Source organism: Anser anser, assembly GCF_964211835.1.
Source record: "Anser anser genome assembly, chromosome: 5".
Lineage (NCBI taxonomy): Eukaryota > Metazoa > Chordata > Aves > Anseriformes > Anatidae > Anser > Anser anser.
This window is the reverse complement of record NC_139725.1, coordinates 33271568-33297797: the sequence shown is the minus strand read 5'-3', so window position 1 is coordinate 33297797 and position 26230 is coordinate 33271568. Positions and strand designations below refer to the sequence as shown.

Sequence of the window (26230 nt, the reverse complement as noted above, 5' to 3'; positions counted from 1 at the left end):
AAGGGAATGTTAGGGAAGATGTGAAATGATTGAAAAGAATTAGTAATGCAAGTAGGTCCAAGCACATCACTGGCCTGTCATGCAGCATGGTTTTAAAGATGCCAGTACAAAGTCAGCCTAGATACACCGGCGGGAGCACCAGTGCTAACACTCATGCTTCCACAGGACTTCCAATACTGCTCTTCATTCTGTGTCTCCCTCTAAAGACTTGAGGAGATCAGCTTGGGAGGAAAACAAACAGAACAAGTGAAAATCGACACAGCTTGCCTGAGAAACAGCTCAGTGGGGAAACTGGGCAGTTGAACAAGAATTTCAGAGGTGCAAGCACTAAAGGAAGAAACTACTGATTTAACTTGTTAAGCTTTGACTAGAACAATTTGGGAAGCAAGACATTTATGCTTGTCATCACAAGAATTGCCCTAGGAAAGAGACAGATCAGCATGTACAAGAATCTCCCAAGTGAAGCGACAGGAGAGATTTAATTGGAAGTTAGCTAAACACCAGCAAAGGTAATGCTTTGCTAGTAGGAAACCATCCCATACTGGTGTGAGAAGAATGAACTAAGAAGTCTTTGCTACCTCAAGAGAAATCACACAAATGGAGAGGAGCAGGCAGACCGAGGGCACGAAAAGTGGGATCATTGTCCCCCTCTGCTCTGCCCATGTGAGGCCCCACCTGGAGTAATGCATCCACATCTGGGGCCCCAAGCACAAGAAAGGTGTGGAGCTGTGGCCCTAAGGAGGGCCATGAGGATGATCAGAGGGCTGGAGCACCTCTCCTATGCGGAAAGGCTGAGACAGTTGCAAATGTTCAGCCTGGAGAAGAGAAGGCTCAGGGGAGACTTCATTGCAGCCTTTCAGTACTTAAAAGGGGCTTATAAAAAAGATGGAGAGGGACTTTTTACATGGGCAGACAATGACAGGACAAGGAGGAATGGTTTTTATACTAGAAGAGAGGAGATTTAGATTAGATATTAGAAGGAAATTCTTTACTCAGAGGGTGGTGAGGCACTGGCACAGGTTGCCCAGAGAAGCTGTAGATACCCCATCTCTGGAGGTGTTCAAGACCAGGCTGGATGCAGCTTTGAGCAACGTGGTCCGGTGGGAGATGTCCCTGTCCCTGGCAGGGGGTTGGAACTAGGTGCTCTTTGAGGTCCGTTTCAACCCAAACCAATGTGTGATTCTATTAAGGAACAGTAGGTCCAGCTGAGATGCTCTTCTTTCATCAGATCTTTCCCTGCTGATAACTGGCCCAAAACCCAACCTTTACTTTCCACCAATTAGCAGATAAACTTTCAGGAAGGGCACTTATCATTTTTAGGATGAAGCTTCATCCTTATGATCAGTGTGATACTGAGTCAGGCAAGGAACCAAGCACAGCATTATCTTCTCCAGCCAGAAAGCTGTTCCACAGAATTTCAGCCAAAGGCTTAGCACACATTTTAATTGAAGAGACGGAAAAAGCATCTGATATGTAAGTAAGTGGAATGGTTGTGGGTGGTGGGTGCAAAACCAGAGGAAATAAAATCAACAGAAAAAATTAAATCTATTGACATTTGTAATTCAATAAATTGTTTTCTCCTCCATTAATCACTAAATTGGATAATCATTCCGTGATTAGTTAATCGTTCTATGAATAGGATTACACATACTACCATCAGCCCTTAGCATTATGATCTTGTCAACAAGACAGATATATTCCAAGGCATCAGCAGATTGTTCAGTTACTGAGAAAATTCTTTAGAGAAACACAAGCTGACAGTCTGAATACAACATTTGTACTGAACTTTTTCAGAGTTGCATTAAATTAAGGGCTACCAAACAAATTCTTCCTGTTCTTGTTTGCTTTCCCTTTTGTCTTGATGCCAGGATTTGTTTTTTGATTTGATAAGATTAAAAGTTGCTAGATAAAGATCTCACTATCTTGTTTATTAGAAACAGTGGCCTTTTATCTTATTAGAGAGGCAAGTTTGACTTTTGAGCAATCATGTTCTTTTTTGTTATCCTTCTCTTCCTGAGGAAACTCAGAATGACCATTTCTGCTGGGTTGTTCATGATATTTTTGTCTCCTGTTAGCCAGGATAGGCAAGCTGTAGGCATAAACTCAGGTGCTAGAAAGGCTTCCCTTCATTTTATAATGATGTTCCTTCTCGTGCCTTCTTTGGTATTTTGAATATCACAAGAAAATTGTTTCTTCTTTCCTTTGCAGTCTTTCATGGGAAGCAAAAGATGCTGTCAGCGTGCAATGCTCTGAACACTGAGCTATTCCCAAGAGCACTACCACAATCTTGTTCAGTCTTTACACTCCTCCTATTGCTCCCAGGTGAGTAAAGGAATGCCACTTAAACAGGTGCTACTTGTGCACTCAATTGTTCTGAAAAAAGCATTAAAAACAGTTCTTTTGATTAACATGGATTGGTGAAAAAGTAAAACTTGGGGAAAAACAGCAAAAGGACTGTTCAGTGAGGTGTTTTCTTCAATAAGAGGCTAATCATCTTTCCTTCTCTTGCACTTGTATACACACTCATAGATTCATCCCCCTCATCAAGGAAATGGTAAACAGTTACCTCTTGCAAATATCAAGCTGAAATCCAAGAGGGATTCACAGGCCTCTTTCATCAGTCCACACGTTGCACTGGGACACAAAGAATGCATCAGAAGCCAAAGATCAACATGAAATTGGGAAAAAGCATGCTAATGAAGGAGAGATGTCGCTTTCATACATGCTAGGAACAAAAGTGTTCAGAATTATGAGAATGAAAGCCTAAAATCATGACAGAGAAAAAGAAATGACTGAAGAGAAAAAAAACTGCAGTAAGGAAAGCAGCAGTAATAGCAGAAACGTAAGGGAGAAACAATTCCTTTTGTCTGCCATGAGAATATAAGGGCTGCTCTAACTGCCTGGGATAAAGCAGCTTTCTTCTCATACAAGCACAAAAATTGCAGAAGCAACACAAGCAGCATCAGTGCAAGCTTCCTTAGCCTGGCTGGAACATGGGGATAAGCCAATACTTAAAAGTAGGTAATTAAGCAAGAGGTAAAACTTTCCCCTAGTGACCCATCAAAGACTCCTTATGTCATTTAGAAAGGGAAATAAGAGATGTGAACAACATGCAGAAATTCACAGGCAGGCAAGTTCAGTGGACCCAGTTCTGATATGAGTGTATACACACACTTAGGTCTCCTGCCAGTTTGAAGGCTAAAATAAAGATTTCCATCGGCAAACTTCCACATCTTCATTCTTTTTGACACACTACCACTCTCTTGCATCACCAAGTTATACAAGATAATTTTGCCACTGGTTCTTTTGAGTATTATAGTGTTCTGCCATAAAAGGCAACAGCTCTGTGCAATTCTTCCAAAAGAGCAGAACTCTCTACACCTTAATACTTCCTTCCACCTACGGCTCACAAAGGAAAACTTTGAAATGACTTCATGGGCTCTGTGATACAAGCCACAGAGTGGGGCCACCAGGAGCAGCATCACAATAAGACATACACGTGCTATATGAGCAATTTCACTGAAATGAGATTGACTGTCACCTTCATGCTATCCTGTGAGCACATCAGTGATTCTTTTTAGAGAAATTTACCCAACAACCTCCTGTCCCCACCCAGTCCCAGTTAAAAGAAATTATTCAAGCAGCAGCTGCACCTATCACACTCTTCTGTTTCCCTGTTTACACGACTGAACAGAAAAGCAATTACACTTACCGTTTAAAACATGTTTTCCTTCCAAAGGAAGGTAAGTACAGAAATCTCAGAGCAAATTCCCAAAACAAGGCAAGATCTCCCACGGCGTAGCTCACCACCTCCATTACATAGCATATCATGCTTCTAATCTATGGAGCTCAACTAGAAATGACAAGGATGCTCTTCCCTTAACTCAAAAAAAAATTAAATATCATGATAAATTTCTGATTTGACTGATTAACAAAGTGCCGAAGAACTCCAATCTGGATTGATGCAAATGCTATATAAACCTTACATTTACGTTCAGAACGTTAACAACATGTACTTTGTTTCTTACCTGTCATTTCCATTTTCATATTTTCTTCCTTCCTTACAGATTCTTCCAGACCTGACTCCTGTATGGAAAGAGATGCTCCTACACCATGCTGAGGCACAGTCAGAGATTCCACAAACTCCTCTGGTCTGTTCTGTTCCTTTTTTAATTCATTTTTCTGGCCTACATTAACACCACGTCGTGACTTTAAGAAAGCAACTAAACTGGGATCTGCAAGTATTGACAAAGAGAGAGACAGAGAAGTGACAGAAAGTCTCAAAATACTTGATAACGCCTATAGGTCTTGCTATTTATCTTAGTCTTTTCATTCCCATTCCACATACCCCCTTCTTCTGTGCCAGCTGTCACTTCTTTTCAAATTGAGGCACTTAACTGCTTTATGACCTCCTGAGCATGTAAACTGGGGACAACTGACTGGTGAGGTGACGCTAGAGAGAGAGATGATAAATGTTTTTCAAGGTAAAGCAGCAACAAGAAAAATCTATTTATTCTCCTGACTTACAAACAAAACCAGAATTGTTTCTTTCCCCCTCACTGCTGCTGAAAAAGGCACAGCCATACAAGACCATTCATTACGGAGAGAACTCTGGTCTGTAATTTATGGGAGGAAGCCAGGTCTGACAGTTTGCCTACCCTGTCTGTGAATTGTTCAGTTCTGAATGCTACGAGAGTACACAGAACAGACACCACAAAAAGAATTACCTGCTGTATTGAATTGCACTAGAACTGCAGTGCACGGTCTCCATATTAAGTTAGGAGAAGGAGATCCTGTTCATTCTGAACAGATTCCACATCCTGAGACTTAATTATGATCTAATAACATCCAGAAAACATAAGTGGTCGTTCTCTTCATGCTTTGGAGAAGAGGAACATTTGGGAGGTAGGGGTGTTTTGAAGGACAGGTAAGATTCCTCTCTTAAACAAGAAAGTGTCAGGAGACTTTTAGATTTAACTTTCAGACCTGCTACAGATACACCACATCGTTTTTGATGGAGTGCACTTTCTCACTCTGGAAGATAATTCTCCATCTAGAAGATTGCGTTGGGATGTTTATGCCTGAGACAAATAGCAAGAGCCTGTGCACTACCTCTCTAAAACATACAGAGATACTTTGATAAACCATGTCAGGGATGTGTAAAGTAATAGAATATATCTTTCATTGGTTATTTATTCCTTGGAGGACAAAGAACAAGCAATTCAGAAGTTCTCTGTACCCAAGAGAAGTCACCCCCAAAAAAAGAAACAACTGCCTCATCTCTTGAACAGTTTAAAGAGCATGCAGGGATCTATCGCACACTTGTGACTGCTGCATGCTCTTATGATGCAGTATAAGCCTCCCTCAGTGAGGGAGAGGCATTCAGCCCAGTCTCATTAAAGCATCCCTATTTTTTTCTTGAATGCAGGCAGAGCTCTCACTTTCCCACACTTTACTGTATGCAGCAATGAAGGGGCTATATGCCTTATTTCATAAAAACATTAATCAAAAGTCACCAATTATATAAATCTGTGCACAGTATGGCAAAAAAAACCTACTATTTCTACCCACAGTACCCATAGGTAAAAACAAAATAGTGACAACTATAAGAGTTTGAAGACCCTACCCATCCTCATAATCCACACCATGCAGTCTCATTTACTTCATGCTTAAGAGGTGAATTCTGAAACTGGTCAGCAATAAACACCCGCAAATTATTCTGACTCCTGAATATGGAGGAAAAGTCTCCTTAATTCACATGTCTGTACCTGTCCAGTTCCCAAGTTCATTCACAAGCAGGCAACTTAGTTTAGGAGTTGCTTCATTGTGCATGATTCCCTGGGCACAGATATTTTCAGAATACCAAAATAACCCCCAGTATACTTCAGGCCTCAAAGACTGAAAGATCTATAACTTCAACCCATAGGGTACACAAATACATATGCTGTTTTAAAAAATAATTAATTGTTGAAAAATACTTAACATGTACCCTACCCTTTTTAAAATCCCTAAGTGTTTGCTTCACTGATACCCTGACAGGCTGAGTGGTGGGGACAGAGAGCAAAGGCAACAAATCAGTCACAAGAAGAATGTGCATGAACAAGGTATTTTTCATACACATGCCATTGTTATAAAGTGAAGTTAGAAAAGCAAGATTCTGTCACCTTTCTTATGGGCATCAGAGAGTTACATTTTAGGACCCCAATACATGTATATGTAACCAGGTATCTGGTGCACAAAGTAACAGTGCACGGACTATCTTATCCCACATCAAATGGTCTTAGACAATCCTAAGGTAAGCCCCCTCTCACTGAAGAATAAGCACTCTTAAAATTCCTTCACACTTGATTCTTACTCATAAGCTACTGACAGGACACAGAAGTTAAACTACCCCCATGTGCAATGACTGCTGATCCCGAGCTCCAATCTTTGATCTGTGAATTTGTTGAGATTTCAAGACACCTTCAAATTCAGTAAACTTCCGTGACTCGAGGTGAATTCACCCTGACAAGCACATACCCAGCTGAGCCAGAAGCTTTTCCTGTTCCTGCAGGATCTCTTCCTGGGACATAGACTGCAGCTTCTCCAAGTTCTCTTTGTGAATAGCCTGAGCTTCCTGCTCACTCTTTTGGCTTCCAAGACCCTCTCCTGTTATGATACAAGGCCGCTGAGTGGTGAAAAAGTCATCAGCTTTATCTAAAAGATTCAACAAAGAAAGCAGTTAGTGATTTAAGTCTCTGGCATTATAAGCTTGTTTAGATTTTGTCATTACCAAGCAGAATCCACACACACTTTTTTTTTTTTTTTTTTTTTTAAGAAACCTTGGTATCCAAGTTAGGAGGAAAGTTTAGTTTATCTTGAAACTAAGTATTTGGGCTTTCAGGTTTTTGTCTCACGTGACGACAGAACACCATTTCTCTCTTGTTTCATTAGGAGTTGGGGAGGGACAAAAGAGAATTAATTTGGTTTCTGTAAAGCGAAGCAACAAAAGGTGAACTTGAGCATAATGTTTATTACAAGAAATGGAGCTACACCACTTCTCCTCTTGCTTCTAGCAATTCTCTCACAGAAACCCTTCCCCAGCAATCTTACAGAGGCTAAGCCATTTCCTGATCCCTCCGTTGTATTACTACATTTATAAGTGTTCTACTTCAAGGGGATCACAGCCATGGGGCTGCTGTGTTTCCCTTTGGTATTTCTCAGACAGAAGTACACAGGCACAATTGTAGCAGGGTATACAGCACACCGCAATTGACCTGGATGGTGGATTAGTGCGTTTACTGCACAGCATGCTGAGAGTTTTCTTACCATTTATTTGACAGAATCCTTAGCCAAATGGTGAAAACCTTTAAATGATATCTAGCATCCATTTCAATGTGAAAAAGAGGATATCATGGAAAAACCCAGACATACGGTAGTCCTGTGCAGAGGGGACTCCTCAAGACACAGACGTGCATGCGCACACACAAGCCCGGAGCTGCAGGTACCACTTGAATTGGTTTCATCTTTCCTTGTCACATTGCTGTCAGACAAATAACTGCTGGAGGTGGCACTGACTCATCAGCACTGCCTCACAACACTCCTTATAGAGCAAAGCCACAGTCTCATGGCAGAGCATCCAGTGATGGAAGACTGAGCTTTCAACTTCCAGGTAGGTAGCAATGGGAACCTTTGTCAGGGGTCCTGAACGCTTTTATTGTGCACAAGATGGACCCTTCCCCCAAAACTGCAAAAGCTACTGATGAAACAAGAAATGCTTCACATGTGACAGACAGAGAAGAAAAGGAGGGCAAGAACCTTGAAAAATAAATCTGTTTGGCCTTATGAAAAAACAGAAAAGAAAATTAGTGAGAAAGCTGACCCAATTTTTAGAATGTTGATTTGGGTCTCTGACCATTTCAAGTCCTTGCCGTGCCACAGACATTCCAAGTGACTTTGCAATGTCTGAACTAAGGACAACAGCACTTCCCTCATTTAAAGATAAGGTGCACTGGTGTTATGACAACAGTTTAAGGTTTAATTAAGATTTAATTAAGGCTATGTAAAATATAGTAGAGTGGATAAGCAGAAACTTTTCCACTTACCATCCCTGTTGCCAGGGCGAGGTGCCTCTTCTGCTGATCCCTCAGGATCCAGGGCATCCCGAGGAGTTGATCTTATTTGCACGCACTCAGCAGCAGAGGGAGCTGTTGCTTCCTTTTCAGCAGCCCTTCTTGCTGCCATCTTTTGTGCAAAGATGCTTTTTCTTCCAGATCCCACCTTCACCTGCAAACAAGGAAGCTGTGTGTCACCACTCTTTTCAGACTCCCCCGCACACCTGGCACTAACAAATATGTAAATCTGATCCTAAAGACACCCTCGAATCAGACTTTGGGACACGACACAAGAGAAGCTGCTGGCAGCCACCTGCCCTTTTCTGTGTGCGTGCTATTCCGTTTTTTAACGTACAATTTAATGCTAGGACAGAAACACAGAACACCTGAATGTTTCTTCTACCTAGAGAGAGAAGATGATTAATTATAATTCAGACCAGGCAAGTACACCTAAAATATCACCAAACATAACAGTTCCAGCTTTCCTGCTGCTTGGAAACCCTGCATAGCTGAATACTTTGCATTTCTGAGGATAAATGGGGCTGTACTGCGCTCACCACATGCTTGGAACAGGCTTCTTATAAGGTGATTAGAGAGCAGCAGGGTGAAGAGATTTACACAGTAAGAAGTGGGCAAGTGGTGCTAAAATAATCCTGACTAAATTACTGTGCTGCTTGCCTAGGCGATGGAAGGGCAAGGCTCTGAACAGCTTTTGATACACGGGAAATCCAAAGACTAAGCAAAAAAAAAAAAAAGAGAAAAAAAAAGAAAAAAGACTCTTGCATGTCCCCAGTCCAGAGAAGGAGCTTAAAAGGCGATCTTAACATTTAGTAGCTACTGTGTACTCCTGCATCAGGTAAACAGAACTGGTAGGTTTAAAAAGTACTACTACTTCCTCTCAAGAGAGCTGTCCTTCAAAATCAACTCTCTATTCAAAGCAACCACAGCTATCAATCGCACTCCATTTCCCAGTATCTGCCTCCTACTCAGCTAGCAGCTCTTGCTACTACAACAACTATTCTGATGACAGCAACCATGGCTTCCTGCTTTACAGCCTCAGAACAAATTTTATGTCAAAAATCTAAGAAGCCACAAAAAATAATCTGTACAACCGCATTCAAATGTCATTCCAGCAAGAATCAGGGGCAACTTGAGTAAGTACGGATTTACACAAACCTGACAGGCAAATTCACAGAAATTGTTTCTCAGAAAAAAACAAGGCAGAACACGCTGTCTTACAACAGGGCAGATTTGATCCTTCTCACTAAAGTTAGCTGAAGGGGGTTGCCTTTTTCCTAAACTGGAAGAATTCCAGTGTTATTTAACTGCAGGGTATGGACTGCCTGTTTGATGGCAGTTTGGTAGGAGAATTTTCTTCTTTACTAAGAAGGCAATGCCAGAACAATGCTGAGCCAACTCCTTATCTCCAGCATGCCAAGTCACTTATTTTTAGCCCTACCAGTCACCAGGCATTGCACTTTGTTGTGGAGAAGACTTAATAGTTAATGAAGGTAGTGTAGAACAGTTGGTCCCACTCTTACCTCACTTTTTATCTCAGAACGATGAAATGTTCTGGGAAACGGATCTCCGGTGGGCACTGGCATGGTCACTGCTACTGCACTCGTGTCTCGTTCCTGCAGCAAAAAAAATATCAAATGCTGTAGAAACCATCACGACAGCCCCACATGTTTATACTATTTAGTTAAGAGTGGGCTAAACTCTCAGCTCTGCAGCTCACAAGCTTTCTGTTACGTAGCTGTCAGGCTCAGAACACCTTGTGCTTACTTGAAGCCAAGGTGAGGCTATCTTCCAAAAGGCTGTGCTGCCAAGCTCCACAAACCACCCGAAGAATCAAATGAAGGCCTGGGCCAATGCAGAGCAATGAGAACATCCCCTTCAGAGAATGCAGAACCTCACCCAAACCCACACTAGAGCACAAGCCTGCATGCATGCAGCATGATCTGTAGGCAGTCTGGACTGGACAGCAGATTCAAACCCATGTTTAGCTGACAGCAAAAATATACCCAAAAAAGCCTTGTTTTCCCTCAGGATGCTTCAGGACACTGGTCTACAGTGCTACAACTGCTTCATTACACCGCAGAAATAAAAAGCAGCAACAGAACCCTTCATCCCTGTCCAGTGCTCAGCTCATAGCACTCAAAAACCACTAGACTATCAGGTGAAAGCTAGACATACAATGATTTTGCTGAAGACTGCTGTAATGTGTCGATCGTGACTCTCAAGTCTTTCCTCTGGATCTTCATCCTCAAAGTGGACAGAGGCACTTTTGATCTTGGACTTTTTTGGAGGACCAGGAGTTAGAGCTGGGAGAATATCAGGAAAATCTGTAGAGGAGAAATAAAAAAATAGCCAGGTTAAAACTGCACAGTAAGTATCAAACCAAACTCTCCCTAATAGCACCTATTATTGCTCTGATGAGAAACAAACCAGATGAGGAAGCAGTAAGACAATTAAGAATCCTCTGTGTCTGACTTGCACTGGATAATGGAGAGCAACATGCTTAAGAATTTTATTATTAATGTGTTGGCACTAAAGTTTTTTCAAAGAGCTGCATAAGCAGAAAAGGGTACTGAGGCCTGACTGCAAATCTTAAGGGAAGAAACAAGGCTGTACAGAAACAACTAGTGTCCTTGCAGGTTGTGTTCAGGCACAGGAAAGCACAGTTCCACTGCCAGCTCCAACAGTGAGTGATTAGTATGATCATAAGCTAGTCAAGGCCTTCTTTTCACTCTAAACTTGTATCACATTTTCTTACCTAGAAGCAAGCACTGTAAGATTTAAATTGTTGCTTTTAAGAAAGCACCTTGAGCTTCTGAGACTATTACGTGCATGAGAAGTGTTACTACTGGTGGAGGAAAACAAAACCACAAGAAGGAAGTTTATCAAGAGAGATCTGCTGGCTGAAAGTTGGGGTCTGGATAGATGGCAAAATAAGCACCCAGAGTCCAATGAGTACACATCTCAATGCAAGAGGTACTTTCTGTGATTGGCAAGGTACCACAGACAGCTGATAAATGTAGATGAAGGCAGTGTGTTGGAAAGGTGTTTCTACTGGACACAGTAATGTTGCACAAGGGCATTTTCAAACAAGGTCAAGAACAAAGAATATTACAATGGGGATATATGCAGGAAAAAAAAAAAACAGCAAGTTGAAAGGGAGGAACTGAAAGGCAGAGAGAAACCAAGCAATTCAGGGAGCCCCACAAGGGAAATTACCATCCAGCATCACTACATCCTTGCTGTCCTGCAGCGGGGGTCTCTCAGAATCTGTGCTCCCTTCCTCCCCCTTTCTCTTGTCTGCTTTCTTCACAATCTTCACTGCAGGTGAAGCTCTGGCTGCCAGGAACTGGTTTTGAAAGTGTATCAGGTCTGCCTCGGACTCGCCAGGCTTTGGTCTCGACAACATCCTGCCTTCTTGCTCCTGCAGGCCGGCCCTGTGTGGTGTTCACATGGAAGACATGGAAAACAGGTTAGAGGACTGGTTTTCCTGGGGAAAGGACGAGGGCAGCAAGCAAAAATTACACACTTTTGTCCTGCTCTGCTGTTTCTGTACATACTGCAGCTCTTCAGGATCTACTTCAGGATCACCCCAGGACACAACTAGTTATACCGGAGTCCCAGACAAACGGCTCACCTTGTTTTTCACTGCCGAACACCGTGCCACTGGGCAAGCCAACACCTGGTCTAGCATCCAGCTGGGAGCAGAATGGCATCCATCCAGCACAGAGCTGGCCAACAAGTATATCGCTGCCAGAATGCCAGCCACACGGCCTTGGATTTGCAAAGCCACAGAAGCACCTGTGCCAAGGCAGTAGGTTTGACTTACTCCAGTATCAGCAAACAAGAACATCAGAGGCACAGGGACACGCAAACCTCCTGCCTCCACCACACTGCCTTCTCAACATCCTGCCACTAGCATCTGTCAGGATGCAAGAGCCTGTCCACGTAGATTTGGACAATACGCTCACCACTAGTGCTCCCTTCTCCCTCTAATCTCCCAAGAAAAGAAACCAAACAAAAAAAGGTTTTCTTCCTTATATCATCCTTCTTCTTCAGTTCTCTCTGTTTCACTGTCCTCTTACTGGCAGAATTTATGTTATTTCCAAGCAGTTTCATTCACTGCTCAGACCAGTTTTCAGATGAAAGACAGGGGTGGTATTTACAAATACTTGTATCTTGGTCTATATCAGAACTTAACACAGAAAGAAACTCTTCCACCTCCCATCTACTGGTCATGAAAATACTTGCAAACATTACACCTCTCATTCCCAGAGCCTGGGACCATCGATCCATTTCTCCCAGGCAGCGAGTGTTTGCAAATACCTATCATGCTGATTGAATCGCTGATCAGAACTAGCGCTGCAGACTTGACGCCCTCCCACACTCGGAATTTTTAAATGTTTTGTACGCATTTGATCTCTTCTACTTCTAAAAGACCATCAGGACTCAATGATAATTTACTTTGAAGTTGGAAAGGGAAGTAGATGCCGATTTTTAAAACTCTGATCATCTCCCATATGGACAGGCTGTATGCAAGAGAAAATGCAAAGCTTTGAAGCGAACCTCCGTCAATCTCAGACCAAAACAAAGTTCAACCCCAGTGCAGACACAGCCTGCCTTGAAACCAATGTTTTGTTTGTCTTACTCTGTTACCATCCTTTTCTGTAAGGTATGTGGGCAGATACCTTGCGGGAAGGATGCTAAAAGACTCAAGAATTACCTCATGCAGTATTTACGGCCTACATTTGGAGTATTTCTACCATTTTTAATGATCCCATTCTTGAACAATGCCGATTAGATACGATGCTGCTCGCTCCATCATCTCTAAGTAAAGAAGAGGCCCAGGCACTTTTACAGTTTTGTGTTGTTCTTTGGTTTTGGTGATTTTCTCTCTTTTTTTTTTTTTAAATCAAGACATTCATGTAAAAACAACAGCCAGACCAGATCAGCTGAAATACTTCTTCCTGCCCCTCCTTTTGTGCAAAAATTGGACTAAAACCATTCAGATTTAAGAGCTTTGTGGGCCAATACAAAGTGGATTTTCAGAGGTTTTGAGTTTCCAGGGACTGCATTCACTTCTGCGCTCATTACTGAGGAAACAGGCCTCTTCATCTGATGCCAGCATCACGAGTTAGTTGCCGATTTCAGACATCTCAACACGCTGGCCTTAATGAAAGCTGTCAGCTCAGGAGTCCCAGAACAACAACTTCCATTTACACCAAGCCTACACATGGCATAGGCAGCAACAAGGGGAGCTTCCCCGTACCCTCTGAACCGTAAAACCCTCCCAATACAGAGGGAAAACGTCCAGCCTCTCTGCCAAACAGCACCAAGGATGTCTGTGGAACACAGCCACCAGCGAGGGGCAACTTCCCAGCAGGAAGGGAGGGGAGGGGAGCACGCTGCTACCTTGCCTCACGCACCTGGGATGTCACTGCGGCTCTGACTGATGCTGAGCAGGCAGAAACACTCCCAGTTCCCCTCCAAATGCACAGCAAAAATTGCAGCTCCTGCAGACGGCTCCTTTTTTTGTGCACTTCTAGCATAAGCACACCTACTTGCTGTTTATTTATGGACCTTTCTGCCACAACAGGGGCTCCAGTAGTCATACTTCAGTTGATAGGTCCCCCTTTCATATGCATAAGCAGCATCACATGCATCAAAAGCCAAGTGTTTCATGCCCTGTCGTCATGGGCTTCAAAGCCTGAGCGAGGATGGTGCTAGGATTAGCAGACACAAAACGCCTGTTATAAGCAAAGCGTGCTGCTAATCTTTCTGCGCTAAGCCTCTTCCACACAGGGATGCACACACACCATTGTCTGAGTCTCTGCATATCACTTACATTATTCAAAAACATATGGGGCCTTGAGGCTGCCTTTATTTGCCTGGAGATTTGTCAGGCAGAAGAAGCCAATTTTGCAGTCACTGTCTAAAGAGATGGGGCAGAAACGTGTCAGAAACTATTTCCTCAAAGTCGGTCCTTCCTCCATGTGGATATGGAAGACACCTAAACAGTTACAGGGTGGTAATACAGAGGTGGGCACTAGTCTGGTGTGAAAAATAGATAAAAGACTTCAATGTGTTCTTTCTATTTTCTGAGTCTAGAAATTTAATACAACCAAGGCCTTTGAATTGGTTCTTCTGCAGTCCAATGGGCAAGAAATTGTTTAAATACACATGGTACTTGCAGACCAAGGTAAAAATAATTTACTTTGAAACGGTACCTCTTTCCATGCCCTCTGGAGGCTACGTAAGCACTTTAGCAACACTCACCTGGCCATCACAAAGAACAATTCTTTTCCAGCAGCACCCACAGAAAACACGTAAGAAAAATAACAAACGGGACTCATCATCAGCACTGCCACCAGCACCATACAGCCTGGTTACCTTCAATCTTGTAACCTGCTGTTTAAAAGCTACCTGCTCAGAAGCTGTTTGTCTAGAGGGGGCCACCACCTAGCCAACATGCACAGCCTGCTGGGGAAAACCTTGTCCTAGGGATGCCTGCAAGGCATCACAAATACAGTGAAAGAAAGGCCCATAAGCACCTATACACACTAGAACACAGCGATCATTACGCAGATATAGGATCATTCGCTGGTGTAACCCCAGTCTGGATGAAGAATCTCAATAAATACCTTTCTGTTATGCTTTGGACTCATGGATATGGACCATGGATATGGTTGTTTGAAAAGCCTGTCAGCGCTGCAGATAGTCTAACAAACACCATTGGGACCAATGGGTGAATTTGGACTAAAAAAAGGTGCAAAAGGACAGAAAGCAACCAAGTCTCAGATTGCTTCAAGCACAAAGACACGTTTTTGGATTACCCAATTTCAGCTCAAGTGTCAGCCTGAGGAGGAAGGCTGGTTAGGGCAATAAGGGCCTCCAGTCACAACCTAACACATCACTGGTGTATCGCAGAGGATGGCACTTACTTTATGGAAACACTGAGGTTTGTAATACTCCTTCATCACTTCCCTGAAGCAGCATTTAAGCTCCCCAGGCACGTGTTACTCCTACCTGCCACCACCCTTAGCGAAGGTAAAACAATACCAGAATCATGCACGGTTTTGTATGAGCAACATACCGCCACACTCCTGCCCAAGATGTGTAGTTGCCATCAGGCCACAGAAAACCATACTCAATACAATCCCCTGCCATAACGACTCTTATTCTACTCTAGATCACTTGCATTTACTTGGCATTATTTCTCCTGCAGCAGCAGAGGCCCGCAGAGCCACAAAGCAGCACAACAGCCACAAACTGGGAATGGGTTGGACCCGATGATCCCGAAGGTCCTTTCCAACCTTAATAATTCCATGGTTCTACGATTTTACGGCTCTAAAGGCCGCAGGGCCGCGTACAAACAAAAAACCGCCTCAGACTCTTAACAGATTCTAAAAGTTGCCATCATTTCAACCCCGTCCTCAAGCTCACAGGGTTATCTTCATTTATTAAAGCTGTAGGGTTTGAAATAAAGAGTCAAACCGGGCCCAGCGGCCGCAAGGAGCACCTCCCGGCGAAGCCGGTAACGCGCGGGACCCCGCGCCCGGCCCCGCCACCACTCACCTGCGCTCGGCCCTCACCGCTCGCCGCCAGCACTTCCGCTCCGCCCCGCAGCGGCTACTTCCGCCCGGTAGCTCCACTTCCGCCCGCACTCCTCCTCCCCGGGGGGGGCGGCGCCATTTTGCCTCCCCTCAGTGCCCATCCTTGGGGGTCGCTGCTCGGATTCCCCCGGTGTCTCAGACGCACCTTGCCCTGCTCGGTGATGAGCGGTCCCCATGCTGAAATATTTCACCCGAATCTTTCTTGGCTTGCGCAGCACAAATGTGCGCTTCCCCAGGTGTAAATATAGGGCACCTCCTAATAGTAACATATGCCTGCCAGTATTAAAATACATTTATGTAAATCTCTCATCTGTGCATTCTGTTTATTAGAGGTTGTTGATGTGCCTGAGACTATAGGTGCTTCAGGAGGATGGATACATAAAGCTACACGAACAGAGCTATAATTTATTATTCATGCCTAATTATTCATGTATTATTCACATACACCAAGCTTTATTAAAGAATTCTGGAAAGCAGTCGTAACTTGCAGAAGCATTTGTTTTAATAGTGGTCATTAGTTTTAGTGCTTAATCAACTTTGAGCTTTTTTTACCAGAGGTGAACTCAATGGGCATGAGTATGGATGCAGGTTGCAGGTCTTGGCTCAGGTGGGCCCCCTGTTTGGAAAGGACTCACCACAAGTGCCCCAATACTGTAAGGAATGCAGTACGTTCCCGTCTGCTGGATCTCATTAGGCTTTTTATTCCTTCGGAAAACTATGCTACTAGCAAAATTGCAGCCAGACGCAAGTTTGACACCTAAATCTCTATAGAAATTGAGATAAACCCTTAACCTGATGACAGTCGTCTCAACCATAGTGTCAGTGAACCAGGGTTGTGATGAACTTGTACAAAATGGAAATTCTCAGTGAAAATACTGGGCAGAAAATATCTCCCTCAGCTGTCATCTGATGGTTTGTACTATTCCTGAGATAGTGAGGTCGAAGATTGTGTTCCTTTAGATCATTAAATACTTCTTAAAGTAGGAACCAACAAAATCATTTGAAGATGACCAACTAAGTAGCCAAGAGTGAGCCCAATTCTAGCCTTGTGAGTGGACAGTTTTCTACCTGATTCTGGCACAGGTGTTTGTTTGAGCAGTTACTACTAGTATGTCTGATGCTTATAGGTGGCCCTAGCAGGAGGAATAAAACTACATTTGGAGATTCTCAGAAGAAAGACTCAAAGAGTGTTTGGAGTACCTCCCTGGTGCTGCCATGCCAGACTGTGGTTCATCAGCTGGCAGAGCTCTGCTTTGCACTCCTTAAAGGAACTGGAATCAAAGTCAAACTGAGTTCAATAATAGCAGTGACTGTTTAGAAATGTGAGGTCCAATTCTCCATTCCACTGAAATCAGCTGTTAGCCCTACCACCACCATCTGTCACTTAGTTTTGTCATTTGCAGATTCTGCTGGTTTGGGATGCAAGAAACACTTTGAAATAACTGTTCAAGTTTCTTGCAGTTAAGCCTCGAGAGCACCATTTTCTAGTCCCTTCTCCGTGGAACCATCCAACACTTCTCTTGGCAACAAGAGTCCGTGGCTACCGCAGGAATGGCATCTGGAAGCGAGAAGTTTAATGTTCCATTTGGTGCCTTGTTGGCTTCTGTGCATTTTTGTGCTTGTGGGTCCGTAAAGATTGTGTAGAGCTGCTTTAAAATCTATTGAAATCAATGGATTATGTCTCTGCCTGAGGCAAAAGGTGGAGTTTAGATTTTAGTTTATTGTGCTGTTCATCTTTAGACCAGACAAGAGAGCATTGATTTTATAGAAGGATTTGGCAGATACACTGGTAGGAGTAGACCTTTCTCACTCTGAGGTTTTGCTGGTGCTAAACTTCTGAACAATTTGCCTTGGACCCTGACCAGGACATTTTGGTTCTGTCACCTGGATAATAAGGCAGGGAGGCTTTAGCACTGGTTGCATTGGAATGTATTTCAATTAAGTGTTGAGACTGTTTAAATTGTCTGACAACTGCTCATGAAGTTGAGTTGTTCTGAATTCAGGGAATTTAATAACTATTTGTAAGGTCACTTTGACCTTACCAACATTGTTAGTATAGAAATGAAGTAAATGAATTACTATACATCCAGTAAAAAAAAAAAATATATACCCTAAATGTGTTACAGGATATTTGACCCTATGTATCTTGTACTGAACCAATTCAGTGAACTAGATAGCCTGAGACATGAAAGGGCCTGTTTGAGTTACGGTTCTTAGGGGTGATCTGCTTGTCATCCTTTCCTCTTAAGCCCAGGAAACGTGTATATGATATACATAACCAGTTGCTAGCAGAATTTTGCTTTGCCTTAGTAGTTCTCTGATGATGATGATGATGATAATACTAATACTAATACTAATACTAATACTAATACTAATACTAATACTAATAATAATAGTAATAACAATAACAATAATAACAATAATACAACACATTAACTTTGTCTCTTGCTTTCTTCTGAAGTAAGCCTGTACCTTTCTGTAATACTTCTAATGTGAGTGATCAGCACTGAACTTAGGAAAGGTAGCAAGTGTTATCTGAGTTATATCTAATCTGAAACTAATCTGATGTCAAACAAGCGTAACTGGTCAATATCCACAGATGGTAATCCTATCCTAAGAGCGGCGTGGCATTTAAACTGAGGAGCCATAAGCATTTTTCCTCCCTGATTTCTCTCACACTGGCTGCACAAGTTCTACAGCCACACATGGTGATTCTTAGCAATGCATGTGAAGTGAACAAATAATCTTTTTTTTTTTTCTTTTTTCTTTTGTCAGAAAGATATAAAAATATGCTCAGAATGTTTTTATTTTAATTACTGCAAGACAGGAATACTTCCTGTCAACACTCCTGGAGTTTTATGTATCTTTTCTTCATTCTATTAATTATTTACCTTCTGTTTTAATAATACAGTTAAGGGCACTATATATAGCTTATGCTCTATCAATAAATCATGCTTGTGCGTCTTCATATTTATCCTATAAATTATAAGTATCTACACACTTCTGGGGATCTGCTAAGCTCTTCTGGCAAGGAAATTCCCACCAGAGCATCTATAAGAGTCATTGGAGGTGAACTCAAATAATTCCTCACTTAAGGAGAGCTGTTTTATGAGATTTTAAAAGCTCATCAGTCTTGTCACAGGCCCTGATGTTCTCCCTCACCCTCTTCTTCTTGCTTGCCACAAGCGAGTAGCTTCATGTGACTTTCTGGCAAATGTTTTTGATCTTCCAAAGCAGAGAAGCATGAGAGCCTACAACCAAATGCTTTCTCACTGGACTGTAAAATCCAGAGAATCAGAACAACAAAGACAATTGCCAACAGAGGCAATGGCCTTAGTGGCATTAGAAGGTAAATCTGTAAATGCAACAGTATTATCTGTGTTGCAGAGATGGAAAATATTTGGATGAGTTGCCTAAGAAGCAAATGGCCACAGAGACAGATAATCGTAGAGTTTTGTTTCCAGAAGACAGAAACTGAAGTCAAGAACAGAGTAGGTAAAGAGCAGGGTGGTAGGAAGTACACAGGTTTGCTGGGGAATAGAGAACTGGTGATAAAATGGGATAGGTCCAAGATACAAGTCCTTACGTGGGTTCTTTGTAAAAAGGAGTTGAGACTGGTAGAACAAAGTGTTCAGTAGCTCGTTGTCACCTGAGCTATAGGTTCAACTCTGCAAGGACTGGGCCTTGAACTTGAAAGAAACGGTAATATATCATGCCTCAAAGGAGTAGTAGCGCTGCACATTGACACCAGTCTCTGCAGGAATCTGATTGGAAGAGAAAGATCCTGAACCAGAAGGCAGGGAAGTACACACAGCGGTGTCACACAAAGCACAGCAGGAGTCCCTGTGGTATGAAAAAAAATTACACGTGTTCTTGAAGAAATGTGCATGCGTGAGAGCAGAACCAGATTGTGTGTAATCAATGGCAGCTTTCTCACTGGTGGGAGAACAGGGTAGGCAAACAGAGATGGAGCATACATCTGAATGTCCTGAGAGATCCATCTGCAGAGCTTTGGATGGCTTTTTCTGCAGCTCTCTGACCAACTTTTGGGGTGAGACCCTGGGATTCTGTGAGAAAAACACTTCGCTGAGAACAGGCTGCTGTGGATTCCTAGGACTGTGTAAAGCAGGGATATTTTAAATCAAACCTCTACTCACTCACCAATAAAAAGCACAGATCCATAATCAATGTAAATTGATTTAACTGTGTAATGAGGGGGAGAGGTTGCGTATTTTAAAAGCCCAAAACAACAGAGTATTTACTCATCTCTAGCAGTACATCTGCCAAACATTATGTTGGTTCTTGACAGTTAGCATGGGATTTCCTCTTGGTTGTTTGTTTTATCAATTGTTTCTATAGAAATGCCATTTTTATCAGACTAGGTGAAAATATCCTGAAATAAAACACATCTTCAGCAAATAAAGATATTTCTTGCTCAGTCTGTATAATGTATGCCTATCACACTGGGACTTCCTCACCTCATTACAACATCAAAATAAAATCCATCTAAAAGTGAACTGACGTACAGCTGAGACTCCAGAGGGCAGGCTGCTGTGGAAATTAGAAGGGGCAGTCAAGCAAATGTGTTTCTCAAGACAGGTCTTTCAAACGCTGCATCTGAAGAGTACTGCACGTGAAAATCACTGTTTGCACAGATGGTGAATGCATCATCATTGACATTCACTGGTTCACAGAAGGCTTAAATGGAAATAGTCTCTGAGCTGACCCTGTCTGGCAATGCTCTCTGCCCCTAATATCACCGAGGGAAGCAGCATTTCTGAACTTCAGCTTCCCTGGGCTGAGGACAGTGTCTCTCACGGCTACTGCTGCTGGATCTGTCTGCCAAAATTTGAGCAATATAGTGGATGCAATCAAGTCTACTGTCATAGATTTTAAAGGAAGCCTGTCAAAGTGCCTAAGCCTCATATTTCACACAATTTAAGACAGTTTAAAGCACTGGCTGTGCTCAGATGATTATCCTCTATGGCAAATCTCGTGGAGAACTGGCTGTTTTGTTGGCAGTTTAGGATTTGTTCCTTTCTTCAGATTATTTCCTGATGTATCATGAGGAAAACCTTATACTTCTGCATCCCAGCAGGATGAGAGTGATGCATGCATGCTTCATCCAGATCCCACCTGTACCAGCAGAACGTGCACCAAAAGGAGTGCCCAGGGAGGCTCACTTCCCCCAAAATCCAGCTCTGGCACCCTTGGAACAGGAAACGTGGCCTTTGCTATGCTCTTGGTTTGGGGAGCTCAATATTCAATGCAGATGCATGCTCAGCAGCTAGTTCATACTGCCGGTACACCCAAGCCTAAAGTACTTAATTGTAAATAGCTACGCTAATGCTGCTAGATCTGCCAAGAGTTTTTAACAGTGATGATCGTGTTGTCCTGATGATTTAAGTGATCTGGCAGAACTAACTGCAGTCACACAGAGTTGGGGTTTTGCCTTCGTCTTTGAAAATGTAAAGGGCTGCACTGGGTAGCTGTGCCTTGTCTGTGTGAGGACTCACCCATGGAGTCTTACTAGGCCCGAGCTGGTTTCCCAGCTCCCCAGGGGTGACACAAAATGCTGTGGGTTCCCAGAGGAGCGTGCTGGTGGTGTGCATTTCTACTTCTTGGGAGAAAAACACGCAGCATTCACCAGCTTTCCAGGCACGGAGAGACAGGCGGCCTGGTGAGAAAGAACTATCTGAAAGGACCACCCAGCAAGGTGGAATTGGTATCTGGAAGAGGGGTTTTCTAAGCAAACAACCAAAGCTGTACTGGTATCACGTGGGATATTTAACACTTAATGTGTGGTACTGATACTAAGTCACTTTTGAGCTTTTTTGATCTATGCCTAGCACCAGGACAAGACTGTTCCCTCACTGGTGATACTTGGTGAGGGAAGCAAAGTCATCAGAAGAAGGCCCCAGCTGCCTGCACTTCTCCACCAGGTTGATGTGGAAGCATTTTTCTAGAGTGCTCTCTTATGCTCATTGTTTTCCTGACAACAAGTTCTCTTCAGTGCTTTGCGTTTGTTTATTATTATTATTATTATTATTATTATTTTCAAGGGCATTTATAGCTATTGTGATCTCTTGTGACAGTTGCCTACATGAGGAGAGAAGAAGTTGATGGCTCCCAGAGGAAGGCCCGCAGGCAGAGAGCCCCCCTCCTGCTAGTGGCAAGCGGTGCCACTAGCAACGCCAACACTTTGAAGCCCTTTTCTTCAGTGACACAGATACAGGAGAAACAGCAAAGATCTCATGGTTGTACAACGTCACCATGTTGGAGCACTGATTGCTCAGATGCATGTGAGTACTTTTTCATTTTGGTCTGTCACTGGGGTCCGCGCATTTTAAAAGTCTGTTTGGCACTAGACAACAGCCCTGGGGGCTGGCAGGCTGCCTTCTAGAGACATACAGCAGCAGCGACTGCCCAGCTTTTTCCCATGGGAAAATGCTGGGAACCCGCCAAATTATTGACTTGGCTCTGGGATGTCGCTGCCCAGATGGCTGTTCTGCATCAGAAGTCGTGAGACACGGAGGTCAGTGCGTACATCTGGGCTTCTGGGTTTAACTTTGGAAAGAAGTTGGTCAAGCCGTGTGGTAGTTGGGTGTTTCCTGGTGAGGACCAGAGGTATCTATCTGCTCTTTCTCTGACCATGCACCCCGTATTTTGGTGCTTGGAGCCACTGGTGAATTTCCCGGCCTAGGGTTGCTCTGAGGCAGCTGTAGGTCCTTCACGCTGCCTGTGGCCTGTCATGTCCTGCCTAGGGCCGAGGATGGTGTGTGCTCTGTCTCTGTCAGGGGAGGTTGGAGATGTCCTCCCTCACGAGCAGCTCCTGAAGGGAACAGCAGCAATTTCAAGAAGCAGAAAAGAGAGAGGGTGTATTCTGCCACAGTTCAGCTAGCAGAGGAATACCCTTGCTAACTGCTGCTTGGTGTGACTTGAGGGAGTGCTGTAAGAGGAGGTGCAGCTCTTGGTGGCGGTGATTGGGACAGAACTAGGGAAGGTTTCTCAGGACTCAAAGACTGAAAAAGCTGGGAAAGAAGAAGTTGTGGGTGATGCTGATTGTCCATGTATTGGAAGCAGCACCTCAGAAGGAGCAAGATAAGGGAAAGAGAACTAGACAACTGGTGCCAAATTTGAAAGGCACAAGCTAGAGGAATAGATGAGAAGGGAGAACATTTCATTCTGAGGGGAAAAAGCAAATGTCAGTGCAAATTCTGTTGTATCTGCACAAGTCAGCAATGGTATTACTAAGCCCAGAGCTTGAGAGTGGGCATCACTGCAACCAGGAAAGAGATTGTGGGAGGCAGGGCAGGGACATCTGAGGGAATGGGAGGGAGGCAGTGCAGAAGAAAAAAGCCTGGAATATAGAGATGGACTGAGAAATTAAGAGAAGATGGTGAGCAGTGCCAGGAGGTGACCAGGGCAGGAGGTGACAAGGAATAAAAGGAGTTCTTTGCCCCTGTAGAGAGGGCCCTTGTCTTGGGCCTCACATCGCTATGGGTGACAGCCATGCTGTCTAGTCATGTCATGTCCTCACAACCCACTAAATTTTGTCCGTTAGCTATTAAAACCCAGGCCACTCTGGACAACTGCAGTTGACAACAGGGGTAGCTGTGTACCGGGCATGGTACCAATGCCACCCGGCTCATTTCATGCTGGTAATTGGAAGGGCACCACACGACATCAGGCTGCTGGTTCATCCCACTGTGCTTCCTGGAACTGTGACCGTCACCCTGACAGCCATGGATATTATTTGAGTCAGAATGAGGCATCCTTTGTCAACATCACTATATTAGAGAATGCAAAGACTTTACCACCCAAGAGACAATATTGCCTTTGTCCTCTTTTTCTCCGAGAAGGCAGCAAACTACAAGCACCAGAGGATGTAATCCAAGTGCTAATAAATTATTGATGTCTCCCTTCAGCTTTTTACTTACTAAAAGGATATCAAAGCTCATTTTGTGAATGGTCCAGACAGATTCTCTTTTTCTATATCCACAATTTAATTCACAAATATTGCACTAAGCTTTAATATTGACGCAATGTGGTGTTCTCCCTTTACAGACTTTGCAAAGGCTAATAGACGTGGTTTGGATTATACGGACTCATAAACAGATACAGTGAGGGAAATGCCACTCGTGACTCCAATAGAAGTTTGAATTTGTAATTAAAAAAAAGAAAGCTTGGTATTAACTAGAAACACTGTGGTTGGGTTGTTTTTTTTTGTTGTTTTGTTTTGTGGTTGTTTGTTTGCTTGTTTTTAACACATTAAGGACTGATCAAAAGCCTGTTGAAATAACTGGGCTTGCTCCTTAGGGATAGGCTGTCTAGTTCTTCGGCAGCTCACACAAGTCGTAGGACAGTATGACGTATTTTATATTTAGCAGTAGCTCCTCTCTTCCAATATGCCTATTTGCATAAGTCAACTTACAAACCATCTGTATTGGAAATGTTCTTTCCATTACTTTTAGCTTTTGGGACAGCATGTGGCAGTTTCTTAACAGCATATATTAATTTACGCTGTTTTTTGGAGCAGCAGATAAGTAATTTGAAGTTGTCATACTGCAGTTTCCCTGCTAGGAATCTCCCCTGGACAGAAGGCTTAATGTTTCTCTTCCATTAAAGTGCTCTGTGAGTTTTGATGGCCATAAACACTCAGGATCCTGACAACTGTCTCATCTGGAAGACAGGCAACAAGCTCCTATGTATACCTTAAAATGGTTTCAGACCTTTGCAAATTTAGCCCAAATGCTGTGTCGCACTAAGGAGCAGAACAAAATTCTGCCTGTTAAATCGGTGCAGTGGCCTGGCTGAGCTCAGAGAAAGGATTAGCAGCGTTTTAACAGAGGCATGCTCTGAGTGACAGGGGGCTGATTTCAAACCAACGCTGACTGCAGTTCCTGACTGCACCAGTTTCTTGGTGCTCTGAATAGAGGAGGCAGCACGACAACCCATGTTGTCTCTGTTCTCTGCTAGCCATTTAGAAAGTGTGAGTGACCAGGCACAAAGCCCAGAAACGACAGCTAATTTTTACAATATGGTATACATATTTTGCAAGCCAGCCTGCAAACTGCTTATCACATTTTTGGTACTATATACATAAATATTCATAATTAATCTGTGTTAGAATAGAGGGAAAAGCTTCTAAAGAACAAAAATAGCCCCTTCAGGCAGCTTACACCAGTGACACTGATCCCCTGCATCTCTGAAATTAAAAAATGAGCTTTGCACAGATTTCTGCAGTACTTTCTGGAATTCAAGCTTCTTCTTCTTCTTTCTTTCTTTCTTTCTTTCTTTTTTTTTTTTTTTCCCTGTTTCTTCAGGTCTTGAAGGCAGCCTTGATAACAGAGATTGATGCACTGAATCTGGAGCTAGAGAGGTGGAAATAAAGGCACCGAGTGAGATATGACATTTCCAAAGCTTCAATCTCAGGGGCAGCAACTTTCATTTTCCCTTCTCCAGGTCTGCTTCATCTGGAGGGTTTTCCCCATGTTTTTCAGGTGCCACCTGGATGCTGACAGCATGTCAGGTAGGAAGATGTACAAGCCTGTGCCTTTCGGATCAAAAGCCTGAGTTCAACTGGGGGCTACCTAACCCCAAGAGACATCTTCTTCCCTTAAAGGTGGAAGGGCTGATTATCCAGTCCCTGACACTGCTTGTAGCTGTAACCCAAGCACCAGTCAGGATTGGTTTAGATTAAATAACTCACAGGTTATTCAACATGAAAAGCGGAGTGTCTGTGGAAATGAAAATAAATTAAAAACCTTCATGAAGCTGTTCAGGCTGCCCCAAAGCCCAGTGGGTATTAGATGTATTTATTAAACAGAGGTGACTATTCGGTATAGGATGACAGACAAACCTGAGCTCTGCCAGGTCTTTGTTTTCTGTCCTTGTGTGACTCAGCTCTTAAATTTGATTCTCTTACTCCTTGGCTGCTCGGCTGGCCTGGCTGACACCTCCCTGACGCACAGCCTCTCTCTCCCTGCTGTCTGTAAAAACGGGGTCCCCGACTTCAGAAAACTGCCCTCCCCTTTTGCCTTACCATATGGGGAGGCATCTTCTCCACTGCCTCGCTGCACACTGAAGCCCATTTTTTCCACCTCCCTTTGTTGCCACTGATGCCTTTGACTGCTGCTTTTCAACAGTCCCCACAAGGAGAATTTGGCACTAGGGTAATGCTCAGTCTGGATTTCTCTGTGGACGATTCTCTAGCTGGGCACATTTCCCCTCTAATCATACATCCATCCTGTCCCGGCACCGCTACCACCACCGTTTTTACAGTGTATGTAAGGTCACTGAAACCGTCCAGACGAACACGCACAAGCTGACCAAGCAAAATGGATTTTTAATTTCTCTCTTCCCCTATAGGTCCTGGCGGGTACAGCATAGGCACTCCTTATGCATTTTCTGCTGCTCCTTCCCGCATCCCAGATGTGATCCGCTCCCTGCCCGTCTGCTGCCCAACCTGTCCCCTAGAGATCCTTCCCTGTTGTGCCACCTGCA

General features: G+C 43.4%; 1 protein-coding gene across 4 annotated transcripts in view; it reads right to left on the bottom strand.

The window, feature by feature from the left end:
• Positions 1–17040, bottom strand: part of RPAP1 (RNA polymerase II associated protein 1) — a 47801-nt gene extending 30761 nt beyond the window's left edge. Inside the window, exons 1-8 of one of the 4 annotated variants that reach the window (XM_083839693.1) lie at positions 13538–15680; positions 11749–11912; positions 11331–11548; positions 10290–10438; positions 9635–9727; positions 8085–8265; positions 6520–6696; positions 4029–4235 (exon numbers count right to left, since the gene is read on the bottom strand). In XM_083839693.1, coding sequence (XP_083695819.1) covers positions 4029–4235; positions 6520–6696; positions 8085–8265; positions 9635–9727; positions 10290–10438; positions 11331–11520 — 997 coding nt within the window. In that variant the 5' untranslated portion in view covers positions 11521–11548; positions 11749–11912; positions 13538–15680. The other 3 variants (XM_083839694.1, XM_083839692.1, XM_083839691.1) reach the window with 3 other exon arrangements.
• Positions 17041–26230: the final 9190 nt, after the last annotated feature.